Source organism: Hylaeus anthracinus, unplaced genomic scaffold (genome assembly GCF_026225885.1).
Source record: "Hylaeus anthracinus isolate JK02 unplaced genomic scaffold, UHH_iyHylAnth1.0_haploid 11994, whole genome shotgun sequence".
Lineage (NCBI taxonomy): Eukaryota > Metazoa > Arthropoda > Insecta > Hymenoptera > Colletidae > Hylaeus > Hylaeus anthracinus.
Genome location: NW_026534341.1, coordinates 11,569,324 through 11,589,190, shown reverse-complemented (window position 1 = coordinate 11,589,190; position 19,867 = coordinate 11,569,324). Strand labels below are relative to the sequence as shown.

At 36.0% G+C, this 19,867-nt stretch overlaps 1 protein-coding gene across 2 annotated transcripts in view; it reads right to left on the bottom strand.

Annotated features, from left to right (window-relative positions):
* Window positions 1-19,867, bottom strand: part of LOC128888555 (matrix metalloproteinase-2) — a 206,621-nt gene that overhangs the window by 140,922 nt on the left and 45,832 nt on the right. For both annotated transcript variants that reach the window (XM_054145521.1, XM_054145522.1), the window contains one exon: window positions 3,128-3,229. In XM_054145521.1, coding sequence (XP_054001496.1) covers window positions 3,128-3,229 — 102 coding nt within the window. The remainder of the gene's footprint in view (window positions 1-3,127; window positions 3,230-19,867) is intronic.

Sequence of the window (19,867 nt, the reverse complement as noted above, 5' to 3'; positions counted from 1 at the left end):
AGATATAGAAGCATCGCCTTTGCGATAGTAAAATATTGAGAGTAATAATGGGTGAATAATTCACGAATAAGTGTAGCTCATGCAGTTATGTTTTATGCAACGTACTTTGAAAAATGCACATGAGTACATGAATTCCCCTGATACAAGAAATGTAGGCTACACAAATAATAAAGAGGAATATTATGGATAATATATCATCGCATCTCATTTTAGAGTAACCACTGCTTCGGAACAAATTCAGTTGGTATGAATAAATATTGGCACGGAATACAGGAAGGACGTAATTTCGCCGAAATTACAATATATGCAGACTGGCGATTCAGAAATAATAGAAAAACAGAGTAGGAATATCAAGCAAAGCACACGAGAAAGAGCAAGAGTTTTCATCTTGAATCACAAAGTTTCACTTAAACAAGAATTTTCGAAACTTGTTTTGTTCGACGGTTTCTTCAAAAATAGTTCACTTTATGCGTGCACTTTCCATAATCTGTGAATTTTCATAAATTAAGTGCTCTTGAATCTTCTACCTCATTTACAATTACTCCACTTTTATGGAAACATTTTTTCTCTCATGGCAGAGAGGTCGATGAAGACATTTACAATTAAATATTAATAAACAATCACGGATTTTTGTGATTTTGGTAGATTGGTAGGCATCGATAGATCCTTCTACGAAATGCTAAATATAGAATTCATATTGGAACCAGAGTAACGAACGATTATAAGTGGAGAGCATAACTTTATAAAATCGTGAAAGGAGAAAATAAAGACGCGAGAGATATCGGATTTTCTTCGGCGCACGTTCTCCATGATTAAGTCGATGATCCTTTAAAGAGGCTGTAAATACACGAGGCTTGAGAACCTTTGGTCCCTTTATTTTCCAGGGAATCAAGTTTACAATGTTGCAGCTAAAATATTCACGGCAAAGCAGTATGCCGACGAAGTTCGTTGGTGCAAGGGAAACGGAAAGGTAAACAGAATTTGCATACATTCGAAAAGATGAAGAGGATAAGGATCCCGTCGCTAGGACGCGGACAGAAAGAAGGCAGAAGTTTCCCAGGTAGGGATTTCAGCGTGCACTCTACGAAAACTTGCGCTCCATTCGATTGGGGCGAGGTCTTGGTACCCGCGAAAAAGTTTCCTCCGAAGTTCAACGAAACGCAATAATTCGTCTGCAATTTCTGACCTCGCCTTTCCAATTGCGAAAGAGCTCTCCAACTCACAGCAGACACCTTCCGTGCGGTGGAAGTAATGTTTGTTTACGATAAGAAACTGCTAACTTTCCAACAAGGGTAGAACAAGTCGTAGCTAAGTTCAGAGCGCGGATACAAACAATTCTGTCGATTGGATTTATTATTTGGCGTAAAATGCACTTGAATAGTTTTCGTTTCAACCATTTAATTTAACTCTTTGAAGCTAGATGGGTTTTAAGTTATTCTACCTTTTGCTTAGCTTTACTATTTTATTTCAAGTTTTTCAAGTGTACAAGTCAAAACGCGTCGGCAAGTTGTTGACACTGTTCTTCTGTGCAGCTTGAATTTTATTTTTATTTTATAATCGTGTGCCTCAAAGAATTAATGATGGCCTGATTTCGAGGATTCAAATACTCTTAACAATTTGTTGAATCTCTTCTTAGAAAAAAAATTATACATATCGAATAGAGTAACCTTTCCCTTTTGGAAGTCGGTTAAAAAGAGTTGCAACTTGTCTCAGCTTCTAGAATCACACTCTATATCTCTAAAAAATCCTCCAAATAATACGTATAAACGATCGACGAAGTTCACTTTTCGTGATAACTTAATTGAAATTTCTATTAAAGATTCTTAATTGAAATTATAACTCCAACCTGAACAATTTCTAAGCTTGTCAAACCTGAAAAAACGCACAACAGGTTTCTAAATAAGAAAAATGTAGGCTTTTATTTGTACAAGGTTCGCTAGCTCTTTTGTACAAAGGAAAAGTTCTGTTTCTGGTGCCAAGAGCATGCTAAATATACATATGTTCTCGACATATGTCTTACTTATACAAGTTACACGCAATATTCGAAAAAAATGTGAAGTCTGCCGAGTGAATTTGAAGGAACCGTGAACGTTACTTTGACGATAATTTGTTAGAACACGGGAGGAAATATTGATTTCGTCGAATGTCTACGGACGTTTCCTCCTAACGAGCTCCATTTTCATGTAAATCCTCGCCAGACGAGCGACGCGTCGCTTTTCCCCAATTGCGCGTTTGCTCTCGTTATCCTCCGTTCCAGCTATTTTTCCGGCCGCTAAAGTTAGATTGTCCCTTTGGATCGATCGCCAGGATCATCCAAACGAAATGGAAACCCGTCGACGGTGCGGCATTCAAACGTTTCTGGTAGTATAATCTCGTATTGGAAACGACCCTGTGCTCTTTTAGCGTGATCAGAATTTGTGACGTTCAAGCGAACGGATTACAAGTCGCCCCTAAACGTTCCTCTGAAAATAGTTGTCAATTACCTGAGGAACGTCACTAGTTACGATCAGAGGGTATGTTTACAATCCTGGTCAGTTATAAATAAATTGGGTGGTTTCATAAATTTTCCATCGATCGTTGCTTTGATTAGGCTGAGGAGAACATTTGTGAAATGGTAGAATTATTAAGAAAGGTTGGTCTATTAATTTGTATTTTCTATGCTTTTCAATTTTATTTCTTGCTTAATTTATAATTAATTTTCATTTTCATTCCTTTTGCTACATGTGTAGATTAATAACAATATACGGACCACAACAGAAGTACGTTGTTCTTCCAGTCAATTCAAGTGATTTGTTAAAGATTAAAGGAAAATATTCAACTGTTCTTTGTTTATTTTATTAATCATTTTAAGTTTCCTTTTCCTTTCGCCATTAAAGAGGCGTAACAGTATTTGTTGTTTACGAGAGTGAATAAAGCAATTGTAGCTGAGCCACAACCCAAAATAATAGAAAGCTCGAAACGGAAGCACGTCTGCGTCGCGAAATACAGTATTTCATTCACAGTTTCGTCGACTTTGTAATTTATCGCGTGCACATTTAATTTACAACGGTAAAAGAGTCGCATCACGTATTCGATACTCACGGCAACCTTTCGTGGTATGAAAGCATCGACGAAATATTTCACTCACCTGTAAATGTTTGATGGCGCTCCTGAGCTGGTCGTCCGTTCTAAGGTTTCCTGTTTCTAAATCCGACTGGGGTAGGTATCCAAATTTCATGAGATAATTTTGCTGGAACAGAAGGAAAAGGAAACGTGAGTCATCGCTGGTTTCGAATGTAAATGGAAAAATATTTGGAGAACAATTCGGACCGAGTTCCTGAGAAATTCTCAATATTATTTCTAGGGATGGTCTCGGAGATCTTAACATTAATACTACCAAGGTCAATGTATATTTGTAATTGGGAGAAAGGAGAAACAAAACAACTTATTTCTAAAATTCATTCTCCGTTTAACTCTATTATTATAGAATGGTCATCCGCAAAAATTGGACTAAAGTTATTGTTATCAGTTGATTGATTTTGAGAACTATCAATTGTACACGATTTCAAACCAGAGTTATAAGAACTTCTAAATAATTCCACGAACATACAAAATAATTACATGCAATTTTGTATACCCTTTCCAAAACGTCATTGCTAGACTGTGGATTTTTATACAAAATAAAATCTTAGCAAATGTACTTGCAAAAATTGAACTCGAATAAAAATTTATTTTACTCTGTAAATGTAACACGAATTTTACTTTCAATATTTTATTTATATTATTCCATACCGTGTGCATTTTGTAGTTTTTTCCACATTCAAGTTTCCTGCAAATGTATAAAATTACACGTACGTTAACTACCAAAAATGTTCAGAACTTGAACATTTTCTTTATATTAAAGCATACAATCCATAAAGATGAGCGCATCCCCTTAAACATTCTCCACTTTATCGCTTCAATGGACACCTCGCTTTAAAACGTTACGTTTTAAAGTGGTAAAAGATCTACGGCTTTATTTGTCGAACAAATTTTGAAAATGGCAAAACCGTTTCCAGGTGACCGGTGACGATATTCCCTGGCGATTCGTGCTGCACTTTTGGCTGGCTTTTCCTGTGCGGATACAAATCAAGCTGAAAGCACCTCGAATACCTCTGCGGAACTCGCTGGCAGCATTCAGCCTGAAATAGGCCGCATCCAGTGATGCAACACGGAAGTGTATCGCTGGAGGAATTTCCCTTCATCGCATAATACGCGCTTCTCCGTTTTATTTCGATGAAATCGAATTGCAGTGCGGCTTTCTTGTCAGTGGACGCGTTCTTTGCGAGTTTCAGGAGTTACTTGACCCAGCCGAAATTTACATAATTCGTCATCTTTATATGGCAAGTATATGCATTAGGTTGTCCAGAAAGTCCGTGCTCATTTTTAAGAAAAATTCAAAGGCACATTTGAAAAACATTGAAAACATCAGATCTTAAAATATACAGTATCATAAAAAGAAGTCAATTTTATTAATGTCATTAATTGATTATCATTTGCACCCTATATTCTTATTTCTTGTTCGAGTAATAAATAAAGTTAATAAGTTTAAAATAAATTCAAAATTGCATCAAAATATTAAGTCGAGTCATAAGTAACTTCCGATGCAGCTAAGTAGAATCTCATTGTTCACTATATAGACGAGGCTTCTGTTAGTCTTTTGTCGACTATTTTGTGTGATACATGTCACGTCAAACTGTTTTCTTTTTCACCTCTGAAAAGGATAGGCAAAAAGTACATATTCGTCATGTAATGCTTTGGGAATTTAAACAAGGCAATAATGCTAAGGCGACAGCTGACAAAATATGCAGTGTACATGGTGACGGACTAATAGCTAATCAGGCAGTTAGAAATTGGTTTATAAAATTCCGTTCTGGAGATACAACCTTAAAATACGAATCGAGGGCGGGACGTCCTTCCGACTTTGACGATAACCTTTTACAGGCAATATTGGAGCAAAATCCACGTCAATCAACAAGAGGTATAGCAGAAAGGTTGAATACGTCACAATCAACTGTTAACCGCCACTTGAAAAAATTAGGAAATGTTAGCAAGTTAGGAGTATGGATACCTCACCTCATAGATATCTCAGTGAACGAAATAAAGAAGATCACATGTCAATTGCCGCAAGTCTGCTCTCACGGGTAAAAATTGAGCCCTTTTTAAACAGGATTGCAACAGGCAATGAAAAATGGGTTACCTATGACAATATAGTCCGCAAAAAACAGTGGCTTGATAAGGATCAACCACCCCTACCAGATCCGAAAGCAAACATCCATGGCAAAAAGATTTTATTGTGTGGTGGGATTGTCAAGGAACAATTCACCACGAATTGTTGAAGTCAAATTTAACGAATACTGCGGATAGATGCGTTCAGCAGTTGCAAAGAGTGCAAGAAAAACTCCATGAAAAACGTCCTGCACTCGTCAATCGCAGAAACTTCATTCTTTTACGCGACAATGCGCGACCACATACAGCAAGGGTAACTCAAGAAAAGATTCTTGAGCTTGGATGGTCTGTTTTACCACATCCACCTTACTCCCCGGATCTTGCCCCGACAGACTACCACCTTTTCTATTCCTTACAAAATCTTTTGAATGGAAAAACCTTCAATTCTGAAGAGCAAGTCAGGCAGGCTGTCGAAAACTTCTTCCAATCCGAACCAACCACATTTTACAAGGAAGGAATTGATAAACTCCCAGAAAGATGGGAGAAGGTTATAGATAATAGTGACGAATACTACATATTAAATTAATATAATTTTGTTATTTAAAGAGAGCAAAATAAATGTTTGATAAAAAAACGAAAGTTACTTATGACTCGATCTAATATTATGTTTCGTGTTAATATTATTGTTTCTTGAGATGTACGGATACATGGTACATAAACATTTTGCTGCACGGTCAACACTCGACCTGTTCCTTGTATACACTCTCGAAAGTCTAATACACACGGTGACGTTTTCGAGTCCCCGATTTCGAGGGAACTAACTTAAACCTCAAACATAGTTTATGACTGTTCACATCTAACCCTCGCGTAGATTTACGGGGCATCACGCGCCGTTGAAAGTGGTGAAGTTACCTAAGTTTTAACAAGGTTCTGCAAGTTTCGAGGAGCTTGTACAAATTCTAAGGCAATTTTGCAAGTTCTAAAACGGTCCCGGGTTAAGAAACTCCGGCTGTATTGGTCGCTACGTCGACATTGAAGTCACACGCCTGAAGCATTTTCAAAAGGAGATTACATCAATTTCTCTCGCCATAGTCAAATCCCTGCTGCGTCCAAAAAATTCTGAAGACTTGGAGTCCTCGTATAGCTCCGTATATTTTTTTGAATGATGATAACGGCCAATAAGCAATCATAATTTAAACAATAATATACATCTAATAACTGCATTATTGACCTTTCATTATTCATTAAGGGGTTAGTCGCAGTCAGGAAAATGGAAACGGACAATTTCTTGTGTGTGTGTTTTTTTAAGGTATTAAATAATAATTTTTCTGAATGAAATGTAAATATATTGCAAAGTATGTCTTAAAGAACTGTAAAAGAATTTTTGTTTTAAAAAAAGGTTAATTCACTTCGTCATAGCAAGCGATGGCGTGGGTGGGTGGCCACTTGGTTTGCGGTGAGCAAGATTTCTCTACACTGGTTTACTTGAAAACAAAACTAAAGATAGATTTAGAAAATATATTAGACTAACGGGTCCCTGATTGAAGGATTTTTGTTTTCTTGTATACTTTTTTTTAATTCTGTATTGAATCGCTTAATTTTAGTGAAAAAATTGAAAATCAACTTCAAATGTACGCTATTTTGTTTTAAATTAATTTTTTCTAAAATCCTTCGATCAGAGACTCGTTAGATTAATCTATTTTCGAAATCTAGCTTTGTTTTTGTTTTCAAGTAAACCAGTGTAGAGAAATCTTGCTCACCGCAAACCTATGTTTTTAAAACAAAATGTCTTTTAGTTCTTTAAAACATGCTTTATAATATACTTAATTGTTACTTATGCAAATTATTATTGAATAACTAAAAAAAATCACAATGAAATGTCATTTTTCCTCTTCCTGACTGCGGCTAACCCCTTAATACTGTTTAATATTCCTGTTCTCCACTACTTGCTTTCGATTGAACTTAATCAATATTTCTATTGTTGGTATTCTACCTCTTTCAAATATTCTCCATCCATAATCATACTCACCAATTTGCAAGAATATCACATTAAACTGCAAAATTGGTATAACAAAATATTGAATTGAGACAAAAGTGTTACAATACCGTTATTCAGAGCCATGAATCGTCATAAACCGTTCTTCCTGTACTAAAATGTACTAAAAAACGAAATAATAACCAAGCAAAAGGACTCCGTAAAATACGACCATCTGTTCTCAACAATGAAACCCTATTGTTCCAGTAATTTCCGGTTTCTTTATTTCCTCTCGCGTGCCACGTTCCGCTAAATTAATTTTCGTCTGTCACGTTGATTGCGCCGATAGCGATAACCATTATCAAATTCCTGGATAAGATTTTGAGTAACGTTTCAGCAGTTCGCTGAAGTTCCAGCCTGGCTTTATCGCTCCCATTCCCTTCGTGAATTCACGATGGAGGTTACGGCTCTATCAAGGGTGATTACGAGACCGAAGATAAGCTCAAGGGCCAGCGCGATAGCTTTAACGGAAGAGGATACGAAGAACATAATCGTAGGACTTCAGGAAGCCTTCGAAAGATGTGAACGAGAACGTTATTACGAAATCTTTGGAGAGATCTTTTGTCGGTGGTATGGGGAAATTCAGGCCGTAGCGAATTATGAAACAATTTGTTTACGACTGCAATAATTCTGGGATTGACTCTGTAATTGAAAACGTTGAACGCTTTATCGAAACACTCAAAACAGGGTGTCTACGTTTAAGTTCGGACATACGCAGGGTGTCAATTGTCTGCAACAAATTTCCAACAAGAAATTACTCTTAGACATTTTCTTTGTGTCGCCTTATTCTTGAGAATTTTCACTTTCAATATTTTTTTATACGTTTGTGACTTGACACTCTTTAAACGGCCATAACTCCACCAAATTACAGTGCAAACTTAAAACTAAATATACCATTCGAAAGAACGTTAAATTTCCCATCTCCCTGATGCAAAACCAAATTACGTAGATTTAAACGTCATTACGTCATTTACGTTTGCATTTAAACGTCATTTTCTCCCGAAAATACCACCGTACAATTTGTTTTGACAATACCATTCCAAAGCTGAGACTTCGAGGAAGCTTTTCCCGAAGAGCGACCGTCAAAAAACTATGTCTTTGAAACCGAAAAACGGATAGAAAAAAAATCAAATTTTTTGAAAGTTTCACAATGTAAAGTTTGTCCTAATTTTTCACTTGTTAAATCTACGTAATCATTTTTAATTTGTCATCAAGGAGATGGGAAATTTAACGCTCTTTGGAATGGTATACTTAACTTTAAGTTTGCACTGTAATTTGGTGGAGTTATGGCTGTGTAAAAAGTGTCAAGTCGTAAACGCATAAAAAATATTGAAAGTAAACATTCTCGAGAATAAGGCGACACAAAAAAAATGTCTAAGAGTAATTTCTTGTTGGAAATTTGTTGTAGAATTGACACCCTGCGTATGTCCGAACTAATACGTAGACACCCTGTATATGTGCTGCTGCGAAGACAAATGGTTTTGTTTGAAAATAAAAGCTGATTAACCCTTTGACTGCGAAAGGTGTATATTATATATACCCTCGAGAAATGGACTCAGAAAAATGTTTACATTCGTTAAATCAATTTTTTAAAAATGTCAGTTTATAGGGGAGGATGAGATGAAACTTGTTTATATTTACAGTTCATTCATAGGACGCTCAGTTTTGAAAATATGAATTTTGATGAAATGAATGAATGAATTTTTCGCTATATAAAATTAATAAGAACCCATCAAAGCAATGTTGTCAAATTGTGATTTTAGTATTGAAAAACATTTAAAGCGTTGAAACACATGTTTTCTCTCACGATATACTCGACTGAAATAGATTAAAGCAGAATGAAAGGAAGTAGAGGGTCGGGGGTGGCCCATATGTGCTTTAGGCTGAGCAGATAACAGCGAAGGAAATAATATGAAAGGGCATCGTTAAACATAGCTGAAATTTTTGAAGAAGCGGAGGAACCAAGAAGAAGAAGACAGGCAAATATTGCTTTCTTTTTTGCATCTCGTTGATTCGTAGCCGAGTTGCGAGCAATGTCCGCTCTGCTCCTACGAGGGAATAAGATTGAAATGTCTGCTTATGCGCGCTTCCCCTTTCGTCAAGAAAAATGAGATATTTCTCGCGAGAAGAAGAAAATATGGGCGGAAAATATGGTTCGCTTGAAGATGTCGCGAGTGGAAAATGGCAGGAGCGTGTTGCGAAAAACTGCGTTACACCTCCGTCTGGGACGTAACTGGGTCATTCCATGCGAAATCGGACACTAAATGAAACAGCATGTCAGATTTTTTGAAAATTTGACTCTTTAGTAATACTCAAACGTACCTCTAAGGATTATTCAAAGTTTTAACAATTATGGATTTTACAGGTGTTTGAAAATGTTATATAATAACTGTTTACTAATATGAAGAATGTATAACTATTAAGAACTGATTATTTTTCGAGTGAAATTATTAATAAATGTACAAATATTAATACTTATATATATCATAATACTATAATATTAATATTTGTAATAGTATTTGAACCAGTCGGTTTAAATTAATGTCTATTTATGATAATGTGGAGAATATAGAATTACTGAATATATATATTATAATACTATAATATTAATATTTGTAATAGTATTTGAACCAGTGGGTTTGAATTAATGTCTATTTATGATAATGTGGAGAATATAGAATTACTGAATTGTTTCTTAGATATAAACGTAAAATAGGAGAACCATGTATTTGTATTTTTTAGATAATGTATACTGTGGAAGTACAGTGTTGTTTGCAGCAATCCAGTTTCCTTAAACTTCGGCTAAACGAACACAAACCGAGTATGGGCATCAACCGAATGGACGATTTCTCTGGCATTGTTCCACGAACTCTTCCTTTTCGCTACCAAAACCGGTTGAACGCGACTGCGTCATCGGTTGCACTACCATTTATAGAAGATAATGTATCGAGGAATGTCATTCGATGCTGAGGTATTTTTGGGCCAATCCTAGCATACCCGGTCAGGTTACTCTTTCCTCGACCAGAGTCGATGAACCTTCGATACTTCTCCAGCTTGTATTATTGATCCTAAAGGATTATCCAAAAGAAGCTTCAAGATTCTATTTTTTAATAACAGAATACTACGATCGGCGTACTCATGGTGAACACTCGAGTGACATTTTATTTTGGGTGAAAAATAGATCTTTTCATGTTGATAGTCTTGTTAGAAGTCTTTAAAATATTTTTACCAAATTGTATTAACAAAATTTCATAATCCCGAGTCGTCTTATTAAATCTGATTGAATTTCATTTAAAAATCTGCGCACACGTAAAATACACTTCAGATGATGTCTGAAACTAAATATACGGGATTCTACGTAAAAAAAAGCAAAAAAAAAAAAAAACAAGAACAAATCGAAAATAAAGAATACAATTTGTTCATTTGAGGTTTCGTTCTTGAGTAAATCGGTATGAATATTCAGCGAGTACGCGTACACGTGACTATGGTTTAGATGGATAGATCCCGATACAAGTCGTATGTATGTTTGTACATATGACACTTACAAGTAGTACTCACATACATGACACTTATAAGTAGTATTCATATCATTAATATCAAGATGATGTGGCGTATTAATCATTTCTGTCTACGGATTTAGAGTGAATTTAAAGTCTGTATCGAGATCCATCTATCTAGGCCATAGTTAAGTGTACCCGTACTTGCTTAATATTCAAAATCGATTTCCTCAAGAACGAAACCTCAAATGAAAAAATGTTATTCCTTATTTTCGATTTGTTTTTTCATGTAGAATCACCTCCCTCTCGGTTGTACCACCGATCCTGGAACACCCTGTATAAATTGTATGAAGAATTCAGTTATTAGCTGAAAGTGTCGCCGTTTCGTTAATTTCTTTCGAAACTATTTTCTCCGAACGTGTAAATTGGGCCACAAGGTAAATTACCAGTCCAACCACCGCGTCTCGTCAGGAGAAATGAATTACGTAAATACATGTACTTTTTTCTTCAATTAGCATTTTGCTCAGTTCCAGCGCAACGTCCGCGGCTGCTAAGAACAATAACTCCACCCATCTTCGTCTGGCCCCCCTGTCGGCCGACCATTCAACGAAGATGTACGCGTGTTTATGGCCGGTGTTCCACGGTGCAATAAAAGAAAACGAAACGACAATTCCGAGAGAAAAGGTGGAGAAGGAAGAAAGGAACGGAGGTGGAAGAGTGGCGTCCCCTTCGGTACGCGCTTATCGCATACAAAACCGTTTAACGTCGAGAGCAACAATCTCTTTTGTAGAAGCGCCCTCCGCGGCATTTAGCTATTCTGCTGCGCCGCCAATTGCGTCGAGCACAGCTGCGCTATCATCTTCGACAGCCGTGACCGAGTTTCTTTTCCCAAGTTTTCCGCCCTGGTCCGGATTCAAGACAACAAGATGCTCGCGAGAAGAAAAAACGCCGCCGACTTCGCGCTTTCGATTGCTACCGTGCCAACTTTTTCGCGGATAAAGCGACACGTTACACCCGCAAATGCAAAGATACTGGATTCAATTTCCTGCACAGTCGACTCTCCAGATAGTGTCAATACCTTGCCCGTTCTCTTGAGCTTTTGTCGTTCATAGTCGAAGGATAAGAATGGAAATTTGGGCTGTTAAAGTTCACGTTTTATGGTAAGTGTTGAATTTCGCGGCTAATTAGCGCGTCAGCATGTGTATATTCAGATGACGGGCTCCTTGTCCGCGCGTTTTTGTTTTTAGTTCTGTTGTTTTTCCATTGTAAAAGCCCAACAACGATATTATATCAATTCGTGCATGATAAGTTGTTCCGTGATTTGTGGTACAAAAGGAAATCATTTTCCATCCCAAACAGAGTAACAAGTTCAACAGTAAGAATATCAGATAGGGGCAATATTATGTAGGACTTGACTAATCAATGATACGCAGGGTGTATCATTTGAAGTGGAGTGGTGAAATACCTAAAGAGGGAATGAAACTATCGGAAAAATGTTTTTATAAAAGTTATTTGGTACAAGGTGATATAAGTGGGGTCTTCTGATTTAGGAGGTCTAAAAAAAAGCGGTTTTTCGTGAATTTTTTTAGGATGGAAAGAAATAATTAATTCTATCGAACTGTTTATTCTATTATCATACATATTTGAGTAGTCCTTACAAATTTTTTCAACAAGAAATATTCAAATTGAGTCGACTGTGACGCACATTTGTACAGCACCTCACAATAAAAACCTCCTATCGGCGGGAAAGATGTAGGTCGTAATTCTGGTTTGACACAAAGAAAATCAAAAGAAATTTTCATTTTCATACATTTTTCTTCTATGTGAACTAAGAAAAACCTGCAAAAATGGTGAAATGTGAAATTACTGCAAGTTTGAAAAAAGAACGAGTTCTTTGGGTAAAAAAAATCACTTTAACTCGATAAAAAAGTTGTTTAAAATTTTTTTTTATATGAAATTTGTTAGTTCACATAAAAGAAAAATGTATGAAAATGAAAATTTCTTTTGATTTTTTTTGTGTCAAACCAGAATTACGACTTGCATCATTCCCGCCGATAGGAGATTTTAATTGTGAGGTGCTCTACAAATGTGCGTCACAGTCGACTCAATTTGGATATTTCTTGTTGAAAAAATTTGTACAGACTAGACAAATATGTGTGAAAATAGGATAAACAGTTCGTTAGAATTAATTATTTGTTTCCATCCTAAAAAAATTCACGAAAAACCGCTTTTTTTAAACCTCCTAATTCAGGATACCCCCTTTAACAGAATATTACATTGTATAGCATCATACACAATAATATATCATTATTAATAACTAGACTGCGGATCTTTATGCTAAATAAAATCTCGAACGTCCTTACAAAAATTGAACCTAAATAGGAATATATTTTATTCTGAAAATATCATAACATGAACTTTACTTTCAATCCTTTTTATATTTATGCATTTTGTTTGCATTTTGCAGGTTCTTGCACATTCAAATTTCCTATAAATGCATAAATATCCGCAGTCTATTAATAGCATAATATAGCATAATGCAGCATAGTACAGCATTATACAGAGTAGTAGAGCATGCAGTCAATCCCATAAATATTCGTACCCTCTATTGAAGAAGTTTGACTAAATTAAATAATAATTTTAATAGTACGAAATGAATTTTTCATTCTAAATATGTATATGAATAAACTTATAACAATTCATATATACATCAACATATTTATACAAACATCCTCTTGGAAACATCAAATCTACCATTTAATTTAAACAAATTTCTTCAATATAGGGTACGAATATTTATGAGACTGACTGTATATTAACAAATATATTTTTTATATATATGTTTTTGACTGTTTATACTCGAAAAAATGTCTAAACTTCGACAAAATACTTATGAAGATATGTTAAAAGTTTGGAATTAATCCCTCCAATAATTTCCCCAATAAAAACTCTCAAATATGACGAAATGTTTAAGTCTGAAAATTAAGCATATACCTTGAGAATATGAATGCTATTTACATAATTTATACAGCTGCAATAAGAATACAAATCAGTCATTTCGTCTGCATCCTTTCCTAAATGTAAATTATTACTAGAGAGGTACAATGGAAATCGTCGAGGCACGCAAACGCGATGATGAAGAAATTGAGTGGATAACAAAGATTGACCATCGCATGACTCTTCTATGATTGCAATTCAATATTGACGGAGTTTAACTTGAAAATTCTCAAATAGCTGACGTTACATTCTGTTTTAGAATAGTGAATGGTTTAATTAAGTGCACACTACTTTCGAGTTGATTAAAATTTATGCTCTATCTGCACCGTCGAGGAAGACACTTGTGTTTCATAATGCAAGGTCTTAATCTCATTATGGCTCTTGCGAACCATTTAATCGCATTACTATATCCGTACCCGCCTATGATAATCGCGTGGATCTATTTCTGGGTTATTAACGTCACTCGTATTTAATTTACATAGCGCTGAAATTGGAAGTAAATTAATAACGTACTTTCGTGACCGCTATACCTTCTATTCTATTTTAACAATTGAACCGAAGTAATGTCCTCAACTGCTCCGTCAGGTGCAGCGAGACTTTCGTGGGAAATAAAAGAGTACTAGGGAAACACACTCAACTCGAACCGCAATTGTCCATGTTCTCCGCTGTATCGGCGTGCCGTAGTTTCACGAATTAAAGTCTCTTAACGAGGGTTACTCCGATCGACTGGACACTTGACCTCGTTGACCCGGTTTCCGGTTCGCTTGTGTCCTTGCCAACTCTTCTATTGCTTCTCTCTGCCGGAAGATAAGACACGAAAAGAAAAAGGTAGCTTCTTTCGACGATTCTACTGCCCCTTGGAGATTTTCGCAAGCTATCTTCCTCCTTTCCATCCTCCTTTTATTCTCGATGTCAGAAATTGAAGACTTCGGTGTAAAAATCGGTCATCGCCATTTTGCGACGTATCTAGGTCAGGACGTTTTATTTTCTAAAAAATCGCTCTGGATTCGACTGGTACTTCCGTCACGGACATCGATCGGGGTCCAACTTGCTTTTTCCGCGAGCTAGTTCTCTGCAGAGGTCAGTTTTGATCCTTATCGATTTATTTATTTAGAAGAAGTGAATGTAAGAGAGCTGTGCGAGTGTTAGGAAGAGAGAGCATAGAATGAGTACTAAGCTGCAGAATTTATAGATTTAGAGTCACCTGTAGCTGTTCTTGTTTCAGAGGGGTGTAATACAGGTTAAATGTTTGTTGTTTTTTTTTTTATGATTTGCAAATAACGTGATGTAAGAAAAGTTCTTCCTCGTGTAAAAATTACAAAGAATAAATTATCTACCGCTACTGTCCTGCATTTGATATATTTTTTTTTAATCGTAATATCATAAAGACAAAGAATATTTAGGACCTTTTTAAATACCTTGTGACTACAATTTCAAAACTCATACATACCAATTTAATCTTATTCATAAAATTATGAAAATTCTTGTAGATAATAGTTTCGCAGCATCAATCTCAAAATCTAATAACTTTGCTTCTCCTTTAATTAACCAGATTTACAAAGATGCTACTAAACCTGGCAGTGTCGGAGATTGGCAATCTTATCAACGAGGACCTGTAATCCAGCATCCTGAAGAAGGCTGGGTACTTACGAAACAACTTCAAGCATATAAGGTTCTGCAACGCTCAAAGTAATAAACTACAATGTCGAGTCTCTGCGGATAATGAAAGTGCAAATCCCGTGACCATGAGGAGTGCTCCGTTTCAGGTTGGATACACGTGTAGCTGACAGAGCGGGAAGGTAATTAGACTGGACGAAACTGGGTTTAATTGAAGAGTAGGCGACAGCTAACTGGAAGACACTGCAGTGGCCCATTATGCTCGGTCTGGAGCTCTCCGAAAGCTCTCGCGGGAACGCAATCGGTGGACTTTCACCCCTGGACATTCGCTTTAACCTACTAACCGGCCTTCTCCTCCTGTTAACGGCCGTTAGTTGTAGCCCCGTGACAAACTTCGTCGGGCCAAGCTGGATATACGTGTAGGGGTTAAATGGTAACTAATTGCGCCAAACTGGAGTCGCATGGTAGAACTCTCGATGTCCGGGATTCGCTACACGCGCGAGGTGTTTCAATCCCCAGCATCCTTTCGAGAAGACACGGTTTAATGGCGGATAATCTCTTTCCTTACTCGGATGTTGAAAATGAAATAATACTTTCTACGAGTCATCCTTTAGGTAAAGCCTTTAGGTAAAGGAAACTGCAATTTCAGTTAAATTGAATGAGATTTGGTGTGGATTGTAGGAGCTATTAAAAAGAACAACACTTCAGGATTAAGAAGTGATATAACTTGTACTCTGGTTATGGTAGCGTGTATTATTATCAAACAGTACTTTTTACGAGTCATCCTCTAGGTAAAGACGAAACTTCAATGATATTTAAATTGAAAGAGATTGGGAATTACACAAGGGAATTATACAAGGTATTAAAAAAGGGCAGTTAAGGATTAAAGAGGAACATAACTCGATAAACTTAGATGTAATCTTCATTTTCAGGGCGGTAGATTATAGATGTCTCTTGGTTATGGTAGGTATCATCCTTGAATAATACTTTTTACGAATCAAGTTTTGGGGAAAGATGAAATTTCAATAATAGTTAAATTGAAAGAGATTGGGTGGAAATTATACAAGGTATTAAAAAAGGCAGTTCAGGATTAACGAGGAACATAACTTGATAAACTTAATCTTCGTCTTCAAGATGATGGATTTTAGATTTCTCTGAGTTCTACTTTTTACGAGCCAAGTTTTGAGCAAGGACGAAGATTCAGTGGTAGTTACATTGAACGAGCTTGAATGAGAATTATACAAGATATTAAAAAAAGCAGTTCAGGATTAACAAGAAACATAACTTGCACTCTAGTTATGGTAGATGTGTGACATCCTCAAATAATAATTGTTACGAGTCATGTTATTCCCAACAACAAATTTTTGTGACAATTGAATTGAAAGAAATCGGGTGAGATTTATACAAGCTATTAAAAAGAGCAGTTCGGAGTTAACATGGAAAATAACTCGATTCTCTTCGATTTTAACCTTCGTTTCCAGGATCGTAGATTATAGATCCCTGTGGCTAACGTAGGTGTACATCATTCTGATGCTAACGCGTTTATCGCTAACTTTGCATATTTCCTATTAAAATTCTAATTTTGTAAGAAATAACGTCTGCCAGATATTGGTACATGAAGCTATACATTATCGAGACTACGAATCGATACAGTGTTCTATCTAAAGCATACATGAAGTTGACAAGAGATGAATTATGGAGAACGTTGAAAGAACAATTCAGGACTAACAAGGAACATCATTTTTTTTTTATTTTACAACGTTTGTTTTCAGAGTGGTAGTTTCCAGATAAAAATTACTGTTATATGTTTGTATGTTACAAATATCATGACAATACTATTAGATGGGCCGCAAAGTAATGTCATTTCTTGTACATTAAATTCAAACAAATACATTCTTAATTAGTTTCGATTTTTAATCAATTATGTAATCACCCTCGTTACCAACAGCCTTTTGCAAACTTTCAATGTCAGATCGATAAAAGTAAATGAACTGATGAATGATAAACAAGTGTTGTGATTCGCAGAAACGACATTACTTTCCAGTCCACCTAATATTTCTATTTCTTTTAACAATAGACTAACCATAATTAAAATAAACATTTGACTATTGGAGACTTTTGCAAAAATAAATATCATGATTCGATACTGAAAATACGTCAGACACAAAAACCTTATGAGATTCACAAGTGTCATTATTGAAACATGAATTTTGAAATATCTTTAGCACATACGCTTTTACTATCTTTAATATTAATTCGTCAGTGAAAAGGTTAATGTGCAAGGTGACACAAAAGAAATTCAGCCGAATGTGTAACGTAGTCATTATCTTATTTAAATTCAGACATTTATTAATTCTTCATTTAGTGATATCTTTTGACATTGTTTTACTGATACGGCATGAGAGAGAATGGTCGAGATCAAAGTTTTATGGTGTCAATGAGTTCACATAAAATACTATATTATATAAGAATGATATCAACACTTTCAATATTGCTCACTGATTTAAATCATTACTTTGACACTACAAAAGATCAGTTAGTGAATAAAGCATAGGTGGAGTAATAAAACTCTCAATATCAGTTAATTATTAAATGTTGTTAATTTGGTCCATTGCCAGTATTGAAAGATGATAAAGAACCACGTGGTACCTCGACTCCTCAAAAATAATTATCAACCTGTTACTCTGCTCTTGAACGTGCACAACCAGTCATACATTGTGATAGTATTCGTAAAAGTATAAAGAATTTCTTCTGCGATCCAAAGATTTAAAAATCGTAACGAAACGCGAGAGTGGTCAAAACGAAAAGGCTGCCGCGATCCGCGAAATCAGTTTATTCCAATTCCGTTCGAAAACCGCTCGGAAATGAGTTTAGAGTTCAGCCAAGGAAAAGGAACAGTTTGTGTGAAAATGCTCGAATCGAATCTCCTTTTCTTGCAGTCCGTGTTATTCTCTGCTGGCCGGGGTTATTCTGTTCACGTCTCGTTTTCCGCTGGCCATCCGACGGTACCCCAAACGTCTTGCGTAACCGGAAATCGCCTGGCGGAATCTACGGCGGATATCGACAGCCATGACCGCAATGCAAATCCGTCAGACCAATTCGTTGGACACTTTGCATTGGTCTACCTTCTTCGTGGCAATAATGAACCCCCGTTCCCTCATTAAAAAAAAAGATATGTATTTTTATAACGATACAGTTCAAGATACATGATTTTTTAGTTTATCTTGGTTCCGTCACACTGCGATGCATACTACATTAACCTTGCATACTATATTAACCCCTTAACGCACAATGACGAGTTAGGCTCGTCTATTCGTGTCATGTGTCAGTGTATTAACTATTAAATTATTATTTTTGATGTTGTTTAGTTGTTCTTCGTTAGCATTATGTATCAACCTAATTAAATGTTATATAAATATCCAAATTTCAAAATAAAATGTACTCTTTCCAAGCCGTCACATCACGGTTTAGTTGAGCGATTTTTTTTTTTTTTTTTTTTTTTTTTGATGGTTTTATTTCATGTCGTATCTATCACTTTGTAATTAGCGACTGATTTAATAGAATTTCTGTTTGATTAGTTCCTTGAGATACTTAATCTTGTGTACACGGATTATTGCATCCGATGGTCCAGTTATTTTGTTTCTTCACATCACATTTTGATTTACAAATAATCATACATCGCAAGTGTCCGTTACTATTATAATTTCCTCTTTCTTATTTGCACTTGTTGTTTTAAACGAGAAGAAAAGGTTTTTTCACCATTCAAATACATTAACTTCTAAGCTTATTGGACTGATATATAAGAACACAATCCCAAACCGCGAATCTAATTTCCTGGTGGGCCCCAGCCGACCAAACCAAACGACACGTTGCGGGACACAATACGTGACCGAAAGAGACAACTAATTAGCAATCCGCAAACCACTGAGCCAGCTCGCTCGACGTGCATTTAACCAGGCAGTTGCCACTCAACGAAACGGTACGAGCGATTGCCTTCGTAATGGACGAAAATTCGCGCTGCTATTACCGATAGTATTAATAACGCGACGTGGGATATAGGCGGAAAATTCCACCGAGGGAACTATTTCCACCTAGAGCACCTGCACCGAGCATGAATGCGTTTTTGATTTAACGAACTGTCCCCTAGGAATTTTATCCTGGAAGCGGTAGAGATCAACGTTAGAGAATTATATGCGTTAATCCTAAAGGGAATATCAATTTGGAATCAATGAATTATAGATTAAAAAGAATATTGGGAGACTACATTTGGTTTCTTATCAGAGAAACGAACCCAACGAATAACAGAAGACAAAGCAAAGGCCGAAATTATTTCTAATCGAAATTAATTAAATAAATGTTTCCTATATAAATAGGAAAGAAATACAAAAACAGAGTAAAATTGGGATTTTTGTACCTTTACTCAATTGTTCATAACTCCGGTATTTATCCATAGACTTTCTTTAACAAAAGCTTGTTTTTTTCGTAAAAGTGCGATCTATACGTAAACAATAAGAAACTGGACATAATTTGACAA